The following is a 19,001-nucleotide window of genomic DNA, read 5'->3' on the forward strand; positions in this document are numbered from 1 at the left end:
CTTTTCATTCTGTGTTTTTTTTTTGTTTTGTTTTTTTTTGGTGAACATCTTCATTTGCCAGATATGTTTTATTAAGTTCCTCCATGTACAATCAAGCATTATAAGTTAATAACTTATATAACTAATATAACACTTAAGAGAAAAAATATTTGACTCAAAAAGGATCTAAGATTATGCTTTTGCTTGATTCATCATATCCCCTACATTTTTACCATTACTTGGAGGTAACTCCTCCTGACCCTCTGTTATGTCCTCTGGTGCTTGGAAGACAACAAGTATTCAAGTCAGGAAGCTAATGAGGTATTCAAAGTCAGGCTGGGATTCAGAGTTTTAAACAGCTCTTCAATCAGTGCATCATCCTTTCTTTTCTTTCTTCCCTTAAAGAAATAAAAATTGAGAGATTTGAACAAACCTTGAATAGACTAGCAAAAGGAACCATCCATTTGTGTTTCCTTCTAGTAGCAAAATGAATGGGAAATACACAATTACTATCTTTCACTAAAATATTAACTTCAAGACCATTGGTAATATTGGTCTTGTCCTGTGTAAACAGAGGCACATTTGGGGAGCATTTGGAGGTTATTTCCTGCAATAAATATCACAAGGACATCTTAGAAAAGGACACCAGAATAATTTTATCTCAAAGGTCACATCTTTTCCAACTTTGCTTATAGATATTCCCAGCTGATTTTTTGGGGTTGAAATGATTTTGTTCTAATTTAAGTTTGTAAATGTTTCCTTCTTTTGACTTAATTTTCCTCTTTGATAATAAACTTGGGTCTTATGAAAAATCCAGCTGCTATGAAACCATCTAGCAGCTCCTCATCCTTTCTTTTTGGAGGAGCAATATTTTTTTTACCATTTAACTAAAGCCATAAGGCATGTAAGTCATTATGAGAAAATGCCCTTACTGTCATTTACTAGCCGAAATAGAAGAGTTGTCCCAGATCCTAGTCTCAGTTTTTTTTCAACTTCATATTTAAGTTATCAATTATATTCAGCTCTCGATTATTCACAATAATGCGGATCAGAACTAATCTGGATTATATAAACCCATGGATAATCTAAATATGTTTTATTAGTTAAAAGAAACCTTTAAATGGTGGCATTAGTAGCAAAATGCAAGATAGAATCTCAGTATACTTGCTTCTGACTAATAATCTGACTGAGGTGTTTATAGCTCTTAATGCAAATTGCAGCATTTTTTCACTTTATTTTTCTTGCTTTTTTGCATCATGACTCACATAGAATAATAGGTTTTGTATAACTTCACATGCATGATGGGTATCATATTGCTTGATTTCTAATTGGATGGGAAAGGATAGAGTGAGGGAGAGAATTTAGGGCTCAAAATTTTAAAATGAATAATAAAAAAAACAAAATTTAAAAGAATGAGGATCTCTAACCATTCTGGAAAGCAATTTGGAACTATACTTAAAAAGTTATCAAACTGTGCATATCCTTTGATCCAGCAGTGTTTCTACTGGGCTTATACCCCAAAGAGATATTAAAGAAGAGAAAGGGACCCATATATGCAAGAATGTTTGTGGTAGCCCTTTTCATAGTGGCTCAAAACTGGAAATTGAATGGATGCCCACCAATTGGAGAATGGCTGAATAAATTGTGGTATATGAATATTATGGAATATTATTGTTTTATAAGAAATGACTAGCAGGATGAATACAGACAGGCTTGGAGAGATGTACATGAACTGATGCTAAGTGAAATGAGCAGAACTAGGAGATCATTATACACTTCAATAACAATACTATATGATGATCAATTCTGATGGATGTGGCTCTTTCCAGCAATGAAAGGATCCAAATTAGTTCCAATTGATCTGTAATGAACAGAACCAGCTACACCCAGAGAAAGAACACTGGGAAATGAGAATGGACCACAACATAGCATTTCCACTCTTTCTGTTATTGTTTGCTTGATTTTTTGTTTTTTCTTCTCAGGTTATTTTTACATTCTTTCTTAATCTGATCTTTCTTGTGCAGCAAGATAACTGTATAAATATGTATACATATATTGTATTTAACATATACTTTAACATATTTAACATATATGGGACTATCTGCCATCTAGGGGAGGGAGTGGAGGGAAGGAGGGGAAAAGTTGAAACAGAAGTTTTTGCAAGGGTCAATGTTGAAAATTACCCATGCATGTGTTTGTATATAAAAAGCTATAATAAAAAATGTAAAAAAAAAGAATTTGGATCTATTCAATAAAAGATAATATTTCATACACAAACATATAGTACAACAACAAACAGCAGTTGTACTGGTAGTAATGGTTAATAGAAATCCCCAGAGGATAGGCATTAAGAGGGTGAATAGTGTTCTGCATTTATAGTATCGAAGCTATTCCTTTTTTTTAATTTTCAAAGACTCCCTTATCCCGCCAGTCTAACATATAAGAAAATTCCTTTTTTTAGCTTTCAAAGTCTCCCTTATCCTACCAGTCTAGCTCCAGCCAATCAATCTCAATCAATCTCTCTCTCTCTCTCTCTCTCTCTCACACACACACACACACACACAAACACACACACACACACATTAATCTCCAATATCATTCCTCCACTCCACTCAGATGTCTCTATATTTTCTCCTAAACATGCTATATCTATCCCAAGTCTGCTCATGCTATCTATTATTCTATTTATATTCATTTCTTCTCAAACTTCTTCATTTCTTTCTACTGTCTACCTATCCAAATTCCATGGATGCTTTAAAATTTAGTTCCTAGCACTTCTAAGAAGGCCTTTCCTTACTATACTAGCTATTAATGGCCTTTACATTCTTTGAACTCCATAAGTTGTGAGCTCTTCAAGAGCAGGTTCTGTCTTTTGCCTTTCTTGGTTTTACTTTGCCTTACTTAACACAGTGATTCATATATAGTGTCTCATTTAAAATGTTTTTGACTAATTGACAACCTGACCAACTGTAATATATATTAACCAAATTAGTGGTTCCTAATTTGCTTAGTCTAAGTCAGACATCCCCAGAGGACTCTAGGATTAAAACCAAGAGTCTATGAATACATATTCACAACAGATATCATTTTGAATTATATTTAATACCAACAAAATATGTAGCATGACTCAGCAATCAATAAACAGGCATGCCTTCCTCAGACTGAACAAATAAAATGTCCTGCACATCTATTTATTTCTATTTTCAAATTAATATAGATGTCTCTGTGGTTAATGAAATATAAATTTATGTGTTACTGAATTCGTAGCTGCTTTTACCCATCACTCGTTTTTCCCATTAACCAATACTAACAGTACAATTGCTATTATATAGAGTATATTTGTGTTTGTAATATTATTCTATATTAAAGAGATCCTTATTCTTTTAAAATTTGTTTTTAACATTCATTTTTAAAATTTTGAGCCCCCAATTTTTTCCCTCACTCCATCCTTTCCCATCCAACGAGAAGGCAAGCAATATGATACTCATTATGCATGTGAAGTCATATAAAACCTATTATTCTATATGAGCCATGATACAAAAAAGCAAGAAAAATAAAGTGAAAAAAAATGCTGCAATTTGCATTGAGAGCTCATTAGGTCTCTCTCTGGAGATGCAAAGCATTTTTCATCATGGGTCCTTTGAAATTGTTGTAGGTAGTTGCATTGATCATAGTATTTAAATCTTTTACAGTTGAGCATCCTTACAATATTGTTGTTATTATGTACAATATTCTTCTGGTTCTGATCACTTCATTTTGCATCAGTTCATATAAGTCTTCTAAGCTTTTTCTGAAACTAAAGGATCTTCATTCTTGAAAAAGATTGGAAGCCACATTGGGATCTTTTATCATATACTGTGTTAAAGTGATTCTTAACAGTCATGTATATATGTGCCATGTCTTTGACTGAATTATAAACTCTTTGAGGACAGAAATGATTTCAAATATTTTTAATACCTACTCAGTGCATAGTAGAGTGAATAATGAGCTAATATTTATACATCCTTTACTTTCCATGTCTCATTTGATCTTCACAATAATCCTATGACATGGTTGCTATCATTGTCTCTATTTTACCGATATGGAACCAGGGGTCTGAGAGAAGTTAAATGGTTTGTCCAAGCTTACGCAGCTAATGAATGACTGAAGTGGAATTTGAATTCAGTTCTTTCTGACTCCAAGGCCAACACTCTATGCATTATATGTTCTAGCCACCTCCGATCATAAAAATATCTTTCCAGGGGTAGCTAGATGGGGAGTGGATAGAGCACCAGCCCTGAAGTCAGGAGGACCTGAGTTCAAATCTGGCCTCAGACACTTAACACTTTTTAGCTATGGGACCCTGAGTGAGTCACTTAACTTCAATTGCCTCAGCCTCCCTCCCCCAAAAATATATATAATTATATATGAACATATATATATATATATATATATATATTTCCATTGATTCTCCACAGAGTGGCCTCTTAACATGCTGAAGATCTTTAAATCATTATATGAATTCCAATGGAGGATACAAGATATCCATCAAATCTCTTGTTTTTGCTAGCTCACTCCCTTTCCAATCACACATACATCTGCACTGTTTCTCCTGCATAGGCCTTCTGGTGTGTCCTTGTTGCAGGCATTGATTCACATTGCTTAAATTTTGTTAAGATTTGGTGATAGTCTTTGTTGATATGTGTTCTTCTATTTCTCATTTTGGGCCTTCCAACAGCTTGTTCAAATTGGTCAGGGAATAATGTCTTCAACTGTATTCATCACATTTTTTTCTTCTATTAATTTGGTATCAATTTTGATTTGTGTTCAAGTAAAATAAACTGGCTATATATTTAAAGCTGTTTTGGAAATTATTCCCACAATGATAACTAGTGGTTATCAATCAAGTTTATTGCAATGTAAGTAATATCATTTTAAAATATCACATTCAATGCTTCCCAATACTTTTCTTTTAAAAAGTGTTGTTATATTAATTAGCATGAGATATCTGCATAATCTAGATGACTTTTACTCTTTAATTTCTTATCTTTGAATTATGTTATCCAACATTTTTTGTGATCTTAACTTCTGCCCATCTTTGCATTGGTCACTGAGTTTTATAGTATATATAAGTTTTGGTCCCATTGATAAAATTTATTTACCATGCCCATTTCCCATCCTATTCAACAGATAAATTCTATCTGCTAATTATTATTATTGTAATAATTAAATCCACTTCACTGTTTGACTCTTCAGATTCATCTTCTGGTTAGTTTCAACTTCCTTAAATTTTTAAATTCTATCTATAAATTTCCATTATTGATATGATACTACTCATGGAATAGAGATTGTTGACCAAGTATCTCACATTTCAAATACAAACATTTAAATTAATCTTTATGGATGATTTAAAAACTATGTGATTCTTTTAAAATTTATTATCATTTATTTGTTTTTGGCATTCTTCTTTTTTTTTAATCTTGAGTTCCAGTTTCTTTCCCTCATTCCCATTCTCTCCTCCCCACCTATTGAGAAGACAAACAATATGGTATCATTATACATTTGAAATTATACAAAACATTTCCATGTTAGCCATATTTCAAAAGAAAACAAGAAAAATTAAAAATGAGAAAATCCTACTTCAGTTTGCACTCAAAGTTCCTCAGTTTTCTTCAGGAGATGGACAACATTTTTTTTCATCATGAGTCCCTTGGAACTGTCTTGGGTCATTGTATTGATGAGAGTAGTCAAGTCTTTCACAATTGATCATCATTATAACACTGTTATTATTGTGCACAATGATCTCTTGGTTTTTCTTACTCCTCTTTGCTTCAGTCATATAGTTCTTGCCATAAGACTATGTGGTTCTTAATATCATCTGCTTATGCTCCCTTTATGCTGCTATTTCCACAGAAGCTAAAAAAGGCCAGATGGTCTTTTTGTTACTGGTTCTCCTCTTGCCTGTTTGACCACTCCACAGGCTCTTTTCATCCATGGGATCCTCACTAACTAAAAATGAAGTATTCTAGGACTCTTTCCTGCAACTGTCTCTCATTATATGATCTTACATTTATATGAGCTAAGGCATCAGGGTGATGCAATGGAAAGTTATGGATGGTTTGAAAACTATGTGATTCTTTTAAAATTGACTTAGAGTCCAATTCTTATGGACTCTGTATGACTTATATGATTTAGAATCAGGAAGTCCCATTTGACCTCAGATACATATTAGCTATGTGACCTTGAACTTAACCTTTGTCTGCCTCAGTTTTTCCATCTGCAAAATTGGGATAGTTTTTGAACTTAACTCCCAGTTTGTTGTGATGATCAAATGAGATAATATTTGTAAAGCACTTTGAAAAACTTAAAGTGCCATATAGATGCTAGCTATCAATAGTTACTGCTGTATTTATACAATTGACTATATATCCAGCCCTAAAGACATCCTTCTAAGTTCCATTCTTGTATCATCAACATCCTTTTAGGCATCTCAAACCCAATGTGTACAAAAGAGACCTCATAAGCTTTCCCCCCAAATTCCCCTTCCCTCTTACTGTTTTCTGCTGAAGGTACAACCATCCTTCTAGTCACCCAAGTTTGCAATCTCATTGTCAACTCTGATGCTTCACTCTTAATCACCCACATTGTCAGTGAGTTTCCAGATCTTGTCATTTCTTTTTCCATAACATCTTTAATATGAATCCCCTTCTCTAGTCACATGGGTACCACCCTTGTTCAAGCTCTCATTGTCTCTCACCTGGACTATTACTGATCTTCCTGACTCAATTTTTTTCTCACTTCAATACAATCCATTCACTACCCAGCTAGCTAGGTGATTTTTCTGTAAAGTATAAGAAAAACTCACTATAACTTCTTTCATTTCTGCGTCAAAGATAAATCTCTAAAACTAAAAGTTAAACACTATATCTGACCTCTAAAATACATTATAAATTCCTCTAACTGGCATTTAAGATTCTTTATAACACTGACTGTTCCTTTCTTTCCATTCTCCTTGCACCTTACTTTTCTCTACACATTCCTAAGATCTGTCTACAGTGGCTTATTTATTATTCCTCATACATAATGCCCCATCTCCCAATTTTTGGACTTTTGCATTGGCTGACTCGAACCATGCCTGGGATCTTCTCTGTCTCTGTTTCTGTCTCTCTGCTCTGTCTGTTTCCCTTCCTCTCTCTCCTTTCCCCCTTTTATTTTAGAACCTCAATTTCTTTTGAGATTCAACTTAAGCACCCACCTTCTACAGAGGCCTTACCTAGTCCCCTAAACTATTAGCAATCCCCCACCTCAAATTAACCTTCTATCTACTTTGCACGTATATAATATTTATTTATTCGTATGTTATCTTTTCCATTAGAATGTAAACTCTTTATGGGTAGAAGCTGCTTCTGCTTTTTCTTTGTATCCCCAACATTTAGCATGTTAAGTAAAAATTCAATTCTTATTGATTGATTGAGGGACATTTTTTAGTTTTCTTTGTGTCAAGATTTGCCATGGCCAAGGAATTCATAACTACTTGGCAAGTTTACTGGTGATAATTCCCTCTGAAATGAGTATCTGTCATCCTGATTAAATAGGATTGCTGTATGGTTCAAAGAAGAAATAATATATTGTGTTTTGCAAATCTTATAGTGCTTTGTAAATTAAAATAATAATTATAGTAGCAATATTTGTGATAGTATTGTTGGTGATGCTCATTTGATGCTTGGAAAAACAGCCTTTCCAAAATGATAACCTCGAGAATAGCTTTTAAGAACGAATGAAATCCTACCTCAGATTCTCACTAGCTGTGTGACTTTCCATAAGTTAGTTAATCTTTATGGGCCTCATTCCCTCATTTTCAAAAGGAGGGAGGAGAGAAGGGTTGAATAATGGCCTCTAAATCTATGATCCTGTGATTTTCACTCTGGAGAACATGTGCAAGCCCAGCACAATTCTAGGCATGCAATAGTGGGGAGAAGGGGAAATATTGTTAAATACTTGTCAAATGAATAGGGATTAGATGGTTTCATGAGAAGGGGGGAGATTATTAAATACTTGTTAAATAAATAGAAACTAAGTGGGTTCATGTTAACAGAAAATTGTCAGGAGCCCTGGAGTCAAATCCCAATTCTGACACCGATTAACAATGTGATGTTGGTAATCTACTTTTTTTATAACATATTTCTTTAAGTGTAAAAGGAGGTAAAAAGTGTAAAAAAAAAAAATGATCTCTATTTACCTTTCCAGAACTCAAATTCTGTGTCTATGAACAAATAAGAATCAAAGGGCCTAGATAATCCCCAGATGCCATAACAATTGTCACATGACTGTGTGATGTTTGTGGGGGCCCTAACTCTTTCCCGCCCAGCTCTCTTTGTGCAGAGGATCCATTCAAAGATTGTCTTGAAAGTTCTGTGCCTGAAGCAGACAGGTGCCCTGAGACAATTTTTACCTTTCTATATAGGGTCGATTGCTTGAAATGTGAAAATTTAGTGCCCTATCAGGCCTCTGGTTATTAAATCTCCTCTCACATTTCAGGTACAAGTAAGGACTTGCCAAGAACAGAAAGAATCTGTAGGGTTTCCTCATAGGGATTAGTGCAATTAGCCACCCTATAAAACCTTTATTTGTTTTATGAACTGCAAGTTGGGAATAGATTGCATCTCTGTTTCCCTGACCTCCAAGAAGGGGAGGGGCGTTACTAAATGGATGCTTATTTATGAAACATCTGGACAGAAGAGTCCTTGAATGATTATCAGGACTGCTATTATCTTTCAGTCATATTCTAAATGGAGGAGGGGAAGGAGCAAGAAAACAACCTTTAAATCGACTCTAAGGCTGATGCTACAAATTATCCAGTATGTTTTATTGGGAGAATCCACAAATACACAACCTCTGATTTACAATACAGGTCACTTTTTAGATAGGAAACCGTTATTCATTTTTATGAGTATTGCTTCCAGAGCTCAAATATTGTTGGTTTTTACAGTTTTCCTTCTTCTGGTATTTCTGAAGTATTCCTTCCTCCTCCTCTTTTCTCTCTCTCTCTCTTTTTTAATGATAAAGGCCAGATTTCGACAACAGTTGGACTCTAATCAAAGAACAGATCCAGATGGACTCCATGGTTCTTAAGGGACTCATTGCAGATACCCAATACCAGTTTGCTGTGAAGGCTGTGAATGCTTTTGGTGCCAGCTCCCGCAGCCAGCCTAGTGACACCATACGAACCTTCAGTGAGTAGAACAGCTTTTCTTTTCTTTTTTTTTTTAGTGTTTATTAATATATTTTTTCTTGACATCACCTTCTCCTCCCAATATGTCTCCCCTCCACCACCTAGAGAGCCATTTGTATTGATAAAAAAATAAAAAAGAAAGAAGGGGATGGAGGTATCAGCCAAGCCTGATAGTATATCCTGTAGTCCATATCCATAGTCCCTCACTTTTGCAAAGAACTGAGGGAAGAATTTTTAATCTCTTTTTTTGATTGTCTCTCCAATTAAAACAGCATAGAATTATTTTTCTTAGTTGAGGAATAGGGTGTGTTTCAGGGCTGCCTTGAAGACTTGAAATGAGTTTTCTTAGGACCCTACTGAATGCACATGTCTAGAATCTGACATTCCCACAAGGACCTTTCCTCCCTAGAGTTTTCCTCAGTTCTGTAGAAGATGAGCATCTGGTGAGAGAGGCCTGGAGCAAAGGCCTTCCCTTTCTGTTCCTGCACTGGAGGTCACTGACAAATTTATTTTTGGATTGTCCTTATGGGACTTGGGGTCAGTTTTCTTTCATGAATTCAGTGCCGGCTTATGTACACACAGCAAGATGGAACTCAGCCACATTCCTTCTTCATCCTTGGAAGAATTAAGTTAATCTTAACTCCATTATGGAGTAGGGGACTTGTGAGGGGAGAGGTGGGAAGAGACATGGGATCCTGAAGAAAGTAGGATCTTTGGGGATTAGTTCTCAGCTCTAAGTCATTGATATTCAGATACAAATCAATCCCTCTGGATGATTACCCTGCAGTATCAGTGAAACCTTTATTCAAGCCTATAGCTACCCAAACAACATATCCTATACTATGGCATTAATGGTCCAAACAAAAAATGGTCCAAGTCTTATCTCAGCACCTTGTCCATAGTAGTTGCTTAATATATGTTTGCTCAATTATAATATTATTAAATGGATTGAAGGGTTTTTTTCTAGGAAAGGAGAGAGGAGAAAGACTATATCTTCTTGATCACCACAAGTTTATATACCTTAAATATTTTGAGGAAGAATATCCATCTGTCCAGTCTTCTGTTTGTGAGACTTTGAACTCCTTCTTCAGGATGTCCTTGTACTTCTCAGCTTTCCCAAGAAAGTCCTTGTGATAAAGCAGAAAAAAAAGTATTGAATGGGGAGGGAAACAGGCAGAAGGAATGGCTTTGAATCCTGCCTCTTCACTTATTATCTGTACAGTTGTGGACAAATCACTTAATCTCCCTGAGTCTTAGATTCAATATTTGTAAAATGAAAAATAGCATGGGGTTAGAAAGAGCAACAAACTGCAAGTCAGAAATTGTTCAGTTTGCTGTTCGGTCTGGCTCTTTGTGACCCTAGTTGTGATTTTCTTGCCAAAAATACCAAAATAGTCTGCCCTTTCTTTCTCTGACTCATTTTACAGATGAGGAAACTAAAGCAAAAAGGATTAAGTGACTTGCCCAGGGTCATCAAGCTAAGTGTCAGAGGCTAGATTTGAACTCAGGTCTTCTTTGTTAGTGCTTGTACCACTTAGCTTCCCAAAATGCTAATTTCTGCATCATTACAAGCAGGAAGTCAGAAATAGCAGAGTTCAAATCCTACTATATATGTTAAGTACCTATTGTGTGCCAGTACTGTACTAATTGCTGGGGATCCAACAAAGGCAAAAATAGTCCCTGCTCTCAGGGAACTCACAGTCTATTGGAGAGTCAACATCACATAACTGTTCAAGTAAGCTATGTGAAGGATGCATAGGAAAGAATTATCAGAGACAAGACTCTAGGGGACCAAGAAGGGCTTCTTGTAGAAGATGAGATTTTAGCTGGAATTTGAAGGAAGCTAGGAACCTACACACACACACACACACACACACACACACACACACACACACACACGAGATGATAGTTGTAGGGAGACACATACTTTGGGTAAGATTGGACTTCAAATCTGGTATTCTAAGATCTTGTAAAAATTGGCTTTTGAATGAATGAATGAGCATTTATTGAACATCTTACTATCTGCCAAGCACTCTACTAGATACTGGGAATGAAAATACAAGCACAAGCAAGACAATCTTTGTATTCAAGAAGTTTACATCCTAGAAAGGGATAAAACATTACAGAGGAGAATAGTCTCAAGGGAGAAGTGTTTTGGATGGGGAAGTTGGAGGATGGTTCCTTTTCAGGAGTGATAGTATTGATTTGATGACAACTCTCAGAACAAGAGTTGGAAAGAGGGGAAGAGGAATAATGCATATCATGGCATGCTATGGCAAAGAAATAGGGGCTAGGGGAGAGGAAGTGGCATGGAAATTGAAATTAAAAAGCCTCAGACATTTGTAAACTAAAACAAAATAAAAAAACCTCACTCTTTCCAAAAGTGGAAGAAAGTTTATAGCTTTAGTGAGATTTTAAAAGTATGCCTTTGTTCTTGTTAGAAGAATAAGCAAATCCACACTACTACATTTGCCAAGAGTTTCAAAATTTAAGGACTAGGATGGGGGAAACTGAGAAGTGAAAGCTTGAGGGCATTTATTTGTTCTTTTTAATTTTCAGCTGAGCAAAATAATAGCAAAACAGTATTTTACCCCAGTCTTTGTTTTTTCCCCAATCCTTGAATCCTTATGTCCTTTCACTAAGTAATATTCCCACGATCACTTTCCTTTAGTCCAGGGGTTCTTAATATCTGGGGTAGGGGACGATGTCCTGCATCTTTTGTCAGTCTGGTGAAACCTATAGAACCCTTTTCAGAGTAATATGCTTAAATACATAAAATAAAATTGGATTTCAAAGGAAACCAAACATGCACATTGTTATTACATTTAATTATATTATAATTTATGTTTTATACATTAACATTTAAATATAATATGTAATGTTGTTGTTGTTTTTGCTTTGTTCTCTAAAAGGATCATGATATGAGGGAGGTAATGCCATGATATGCAAGAGAATTGGATTTAAGTCAGGGAGGTCTGTTCAAGGTCACCTGCCTCACTTTCCCCTATGTGGACAGAGGGAGGGAAAGGAGAGAAGGAAGAAGGAAGGGAAGGAAGGAAGGAAGGAAGGAAGGAAGAAAGGGAAGGAAGGAAGGAAGAAAGGGAGGGAGGGAGGGAAAGGAAGGGAGGGAGAAAGGATACTTTCCTCCCTTTCTTCCTTTCTCTGGCTTCCTTCCTTCCTAGAAGACCCAGAAGAATGAACTTGTCCTGGATAAGGGTAAGGGTAGGTTTTAATCATGGGAAGCATCATACAAAGCCTTCATGACTCTTAAGGACAGCTTGCTATATCAGTTCATCTTTTTGGTCTCAGGACACCTTTACACTATTAAAAATAAATAAGAATACCAAAGACTTTTTGTTTATTTAGCAGTTAGCTACCAATATTTACTGTATTTTTATTACTGTATTATTAAAAATTAAAACATAAATTTTAAAATATATGCTTATTCATTTTAAAATAACGGTAAGCCCACTACATGTTAACACAATCTAATATTTATGAAAACTATTTCCAAAAGAAAAATTAGGGGAATTAGCATTATTTTAAATATTTTCATCAATCTTTTATTGTCTGGCTTAATAGAATATAGCTGCATTTCTATTTCTGCATTCAATCTATTGTGATTGGTTGTTTCGGTTTAAATGATATATGTATACAATATGCATAACAGAAGAATATGAAATACAATATGTATATATAGTCAATATATGAAATAAAATAATGATATGGTTAGTATATTGCTATGTTGTTATAAGAGGGAGAAATATTTCAATAGGCAATTAACATCTTGATATTGTTACAAATAAAGTTTTAACTTCAGGAGCCCCTTTCAAGGATATTAAGGACCTCATGAAAAAGGCTTGAGAGCTCCTAGACGTCTGCAAAGTGTACTTTGAAAAACTGCTGCATCATAACATCTTTATAATCCTGTTCAGAGAGATCAGAGAAATTATGTGTCTCTTGTATCTTTTTCTTAAATATGGTAGCCATACTAGTTAACCTTTCTTTTAAAAAGTAGTGGCGGGGGGGTGGGGAGGGGGAGGTTGCAGCTAAGTGGCACGGTGGGTAGAGCATTAGCTCTGAAGTCAGGAGGACCTAAGTTCAAATCTGGTCTCAGACACAACACTTCCTAGCTATGTAACTCTGAGCAAGTCACTTACCCAATTGCCCCAGCAAAAAGAAAAAGTAGTGGGAATTATTTTCCTTTTTATACATCCCTTGTAGAACTCTGCAGAGGAAGACATTTCACTTCTGACCTAGGTAGGAGGCAAAAATAACATAATAAAAGGCCTGAAATTTGATCCATTCTTAAACCTATGTTCAGTGTTCTCAGTGTTTCTAATTTCTTGATCTTGCAAGTAAAATAATGCCTAAATGGTGTTGTAAAAGTAGAGGTCCCTAAAGAGGATGCTTTCATAATAACTACATACGAAAATTGTTCTTATCATTCCAGTTGTTTGCAAATGACTGGGTCCTCCCAAGCAGTTGAAAACATTTGATTCTGAGAGATTTAACTTTCCTGCTCAGCAGTCTTATTTCCATAGTTCGTTTGCTTCAAAACCAGGGGCTTTTTACAGCAGTTATCAAAGTTCCAAGCTTCCTGAAATAGCCCCTGGACCAAAATCCAAGAGCTCTTGAGTCATGGAAGATAAAGTGGCTCCTTCCTCTAAGCACCTTTCCTGGCTTACAGGCTTGTTCTTCTCTTGCTCCCCATCAGAGCTATTTCACTCTCTTAGGCTTTTTTGTTTTCCTAGGTGTACATTTATCCAGTTGGATATCTGACCACGGGATAGTTTCTATGCCAGGTACTTGCACACTACTCTAGCTGAGCCCCAGAACAGAATGTTCAAGGAGACCTCTAAGGTACGGAGAGCTCAGCAGGAATCTGATCTTGGCTTAACCATCCCCAGCACTCCCACCTGGTTCTCATCCATTTCCTGTTTATCTTGAGTCCAGGACATTCACATTCTTCCAGCAGGAAAGAAAACACTTCTATTCTGCTAATAAGGAAGGGATTGACTTCCTCCTGTGCCTATTAAGAGCTTCATCACTGTAATTGGAAGATCACTGCTGCCTTCTTGAGTTTAGTCACAAAAAACTTACTCATTGTTTTTAGTTAATTGAAGATTAAATCTAGGTTTGACATTAATGGTTCCCTGGTTTGGGGTGGCATGGACTGGCATTTTGAGAGGTTCAGGAAACTTTAATACTCCACCTTGGTAGCAAATTCACCAATGGAGTCAAACCCATGGATAATAAAGCTTTATTAGCCCACCCAGTGCTGTCCTCTTATGCACTTCTCATTACAGAAAATTTTGATTCGATGACTCTAAAGGATGCCTTGACTTTAGGAAACCCTTTGTGCAAAGAGCTTCCCCATCTGTTGTTTTATTTATACTCCCAAACATTCCAAGGAGGCAAGAAGGAGGAAAAATCATAACTCATCCAAATCCCTTCCCATCTAATCAGCTTCCTTGCTAGCCTCCTAAAAATAAACCATAGCACCCCTACATATTGCTACATTACTGAGTTTGTTTGAGTTTTTTTAACCTACATTTTATTATTTCAACCTGTGATTTCATTGATGGAGGCAATTTGCCAATGAGGAAATTTTTTTCAATGCAGATTGCCACCTATTCTGCAACCAAAAATCTTAGAATAAATCATATAGCCAATATGTATCAAAGATAAAACTTGAATCTGGGTGTTTTTGAATTTAATGCTGATCTTCTATCCATTATACTATATGGCGTTTTTCCTCTTGCAAATTATCTTAGAAAATAATTTTAGTTTTTAATATTAGTTGGCAGGATTGAGATTTAGCAAATCATAATATTAATGCCATCACAGGGATGATTTAAAAAAGGAGAAATTAGCTCCAGAATCCAGGAGCTTTTTCTTTCTCCCATCTACCTCAAACATCCATGCTCTATATACACAATTCATTTTCCTACTATTCGAAGAACTCAGGGAACAAATCACAATTTAATTCAAGGATCATTTGTTGAAGACCTACTGTTGTAAGGTACTATGCTAGGGAATGAGAATATTTAAACAAAACTAAAACAATCTGTGCTTTTAAGAGGCTTATATACTACTGGAGAAATAAACCATGTGTTCAGAGATATGAAAACAAAAAAATATGGAAAATAAAACAAATAGCCTCCTCCCCTTTCTGAGATGGAGTGGTGAAACAGGAGGGAAGGAGGAGCATTAACAATTAGAGTAACACCTAACTAAATCTGAAAGGAGGTAGGGATTAAAAGCAGTGGAAATAAAGAAGAGGAACATTCTATGCAAAATCATAGAGGAAAGAGGTGGACTGTCCTATACATCTAGGAGCAGCAAGAGGGCCAATTTGGCAAGAAAAGAGAGTATGTGAGAAAAAGGAATATGAATTGTATGAAAGATGGTCTCTTGCCAGGTTGAATAGAGCTTTGATGTCAGGGTGAGGAGTCTATATTTTATCCTCAAGACAAGAAGGAGCTACTGAGTCTTCTTGACAAAAGGAATGATATAGTTAAAGGTATATTTTAGAAAGATTATTTTGGCATTTTTATAGTAGAAGAATAAAGAATCTGGAAGCATAGACAACAGCTAGTTGTAGGCTGAAGTTGTCTTTAATTATTGATGTAAAATGTGAGTGTCTGTATGTGTATACATATGTATATATATGAGAGAGAAAGAGATAGATGAAGCTTGCTAGGGGCATGGATAGATATAAACTGAGGTGTATCCTTCTTGTCAGATAATAAGAAGAGGGCTATCAGCATATCTGGGTAGAAAGGATCTAAGATTGTCGATACTGAATCACTTAAAGGGAAAGAAAATTTGCCAATTTAGCACCTTTTCATCAAATAGTAGTTAGTTACATCACCCCTCCTAAAATAAATTTTAAAAAACAGAAATCTGAGAAGTTTCATAGATTAACTTATACTAAAAACTACACAAAGGTAAATGAGTTCTTCAACTGAGTGATCTCACACAGGGGAGGCCCATTCTCTGCAGTCTGTAAAGCAGGAATAGGGAACCTTTTTTTTCTGTCAAGAGTCATTTGGATGCTTATCATTCATGGGCCATCCAAAATTATCAATTTAGAGAACTCAAGCAGTGGGAAATTGTTGAACCTAGCTTTCAGTTGATTTTGCAAATTATTTCAAAGGTCTTAAATGTTATCCCACCTGTGCTTTAAAGTTATAAGTTGTAGAGGTCAAGGATGATGAGCTCAATATCTTATATGTATATATAATGGGTTCCTGTCTATGATTCCAAAATTCACTCCATTCAGGAGTCTTTCTGGCTCACATCTCTCTGCTTGCTAAGTATCAGCCCAGGACTGTTTTTCAGAATACTGCTAGAGCTTGTGTTTTTGGTGGTGGTGTTTATACTTCTTCCTTAAAGAGGATCAATGGCATCAGGAGAGTGATGTCTTGATTTGCAAATAAATTGGATTTAAGTGAGGCAGTTCTATATAAAATTTATCTCAGTCTTCTCAGAGTCATTAGAGTCAATGGCAAAACATAGGTTAAAATGATTGGCAATGGCCCCAGATGCTTGTATTACACTGGGAAGAGTGTGAAAAGCAATCATTCTATGGCTACCAGAGTATTTCGTCCATCTCTTCAACTTCTTGTGGCTCAGGGTTCCAGACTGCTTAAGTAAAACTCCATTCCCCAAATAACACCTTCTCTCAGGTACCCAGGTTTCTATTAGTGTTAACTTGATGCAAATTTAAAACATCATTCCCGGGTCTTCTAGGCTTTCTTCTTTTAGTCTCTACTTCCTAAATTTGAGGTTATTATTTTCTTTGCAATTAGATCTCTACTTCTACCTTCAATGATAAAACTAAACTATTATTTCCTTTGGTTATTTCATTGTCAGAAAGTTCCAGATCTACCTTCATAGTTTGATGTCAAAACTACTTTCCTCATAGCTTCCTGAACCCCAACTCAGGCCATATTCTCAAGGCTCTGTTTTCTGACTGTTCTTTCCTCTGTTCTAGGCACATAGGCCTAAATTGTAATCCCAGATTCTTTCTACTTTCCCCTCCTGTTGTCCCATTCAAAAGAAGCAGAGCTCTGTAATTATTATAATCTTCCAACTTTGTTATTTTTCTAGGCCAGAACTTCTCTCTGAGCCATTGTTTCTTCTCAAGCATTAATACTATCATTTATATGTTCTCACTTACTTACAATTCATTTCCTATAGTTCCAGCTAGGGTGGACAAATATCTTTAAACCACAGAGCTTTGGGGAAAGGATTTGTTTGATTTTTTTTTGGCCATACAACCCTTCCCAAAGATTCCTTTTTTTCAGAACTTTCCTTCCTCACCAATATTTCTTAGATCTTCCACAACCTTTGCTATATCTCTAGTTTTTCTCCTTTATTTCTCTGGCTACTGAGGCATTTCTGTGTTTAACTGTGCACAGCTGTGGCTAGTTGAGTGTTTATGTGTTTCTGTCACGCATGTTTATGTGTGTGAATTTGGTTATGTCCAGTCCCCTTTTGAGGGCAACAACCAACTTTTTCCTTTCTTTTGTAGCTCCCCAGGGCCAAGCTTCAGCATTCCTAATATTGTTGAATGCTTGTCCTCAGGCATAGAGCAACAAATACTTTCCTTTTATTCTTTCCCATCCTTTGGTCGGGCCCATTTTTAACAACAACCTATGAATCGTCACAGACAGTATTGGAGAGAAGGGAATGTAGGCAAATAAGTATTTTCACACTCTTGTTTGGTAGTGAGGCAATCAGGATCCTATTAAAAACCAGCTTCTTTCTGGGGTTCCTATGACATATTTACCTATCATAATTTCTCATATTTATCCATTACAATCATTGAACTGAATTCTGGAATAGCTCAAAAGAGGCAAAGATCTTCTTTATTTCCTCACTGCCTATGAAAATCTCTCACCTCCCATCCAGAAATACATAATTGGTTTCTGAAGTATTTGTTCCTCTAAGGCTATGACTAAATCCATCAACAAATGAGTATTTATTAATTCAGTCTCCGAGGATACAAAAGCATATTCTAGATTGCAAGGATCTAAAGACAAAAAATAAATAAATAAACAGTCCCTACCCTTAAGATTCTTACATTCTTTGATTGTATAGTCATTCCAGTTGTGTTCAACTCTGTAATCCCATTGAGGTTTTCTTGGGAGAAATGCTGGGAACGGTTTGCTATTTTCTTCTCCAGTTTATCTTACAGAGGAGGAAACTAAGGTAAATAGGATTAAATTATTTGCCCAGGATCACATAGCTAGTAAATGCCTGAGGCCCGATTTGAACTCAGAAAAATGATTCTTCCTGACTCCAGGCTGAGCCTTCTATGCACTGCACTCTCAGCTGTCCATAATAGAAGAAACCTAGGACTGAAAAAGAAGAATCAAGATTCAGGTTTCTTAGCATTCAGTCCACGTAGAAGAAACCTAAAGGCTACAAAAAAACTCTTGGATCTTGATTGTTCTGTTTATTTGCTATGTGACTTGGAATGCCTCAACTTCTTCATTTGTAAAAGATGAATACTAATATCTAATTTAGATAATATATTCCTCAGACAACTATTCTGAGGACCATAGGAAATAGACATGTGAAAGCAAAATTAAAAGGAAAAGGTATTATTATGAGTTATCAGTTGCAGCTCTTTGAGAGCAGAGACTATTTTTTGTCTTTCTTTGTATCCTCAAGGCTTAGCAAAATGCCTGGTACATAATTGGCACTTACTAAATGTTCATTGACTGAGTGACTAATTGGCATTTTTAACTGACATTTTAACATGAGAAAAATATAGGAAAATTTCCCTAACCCATAA

At 35.7% G+C, this 19,001-nt stretch overlaps 1 protein-coding gene across 1 annotated transcript in view; it reads left to right on the forward strand.

The window, feature by feature from the left end:
* Nucleotides 1–19,001, forward strand: part of EGFLAM (EGF like, fibronectin type III and laminin G domains) — a 243,022-nt gene that overhangs the window by 133,113 nt on the left and 90,908 nt on the right. Inside the window, exon 7 of the mRNA XM_051990183.1 lies at nt 9,025–9,191. Within this exon, the coding sequence (XP_051846143.1) occupies nt 9,025–9,191 (167 nt within the window). The remainder of the gene's footprint in view (nt 1–9,024; nt 9,192–19,001) is intronic.

The sequence above is a fragment of the Antechinus flavipes genome, chromosome 1 (assembly GCF_016432865.1).
Source record: "Antechinus flavipes isolate AdamAnt ecotype Samford, QLD, Australia chromosome 1, AdamAnt_v2, whole genome shotgun sequence".
Classification (NCBI taxonomy): Eukaryota; Metazoa; Chordata; class Mammalia; order Dasyuromorphia; family Dasyuridae; genus Antechinus; species Antechinus flavipes.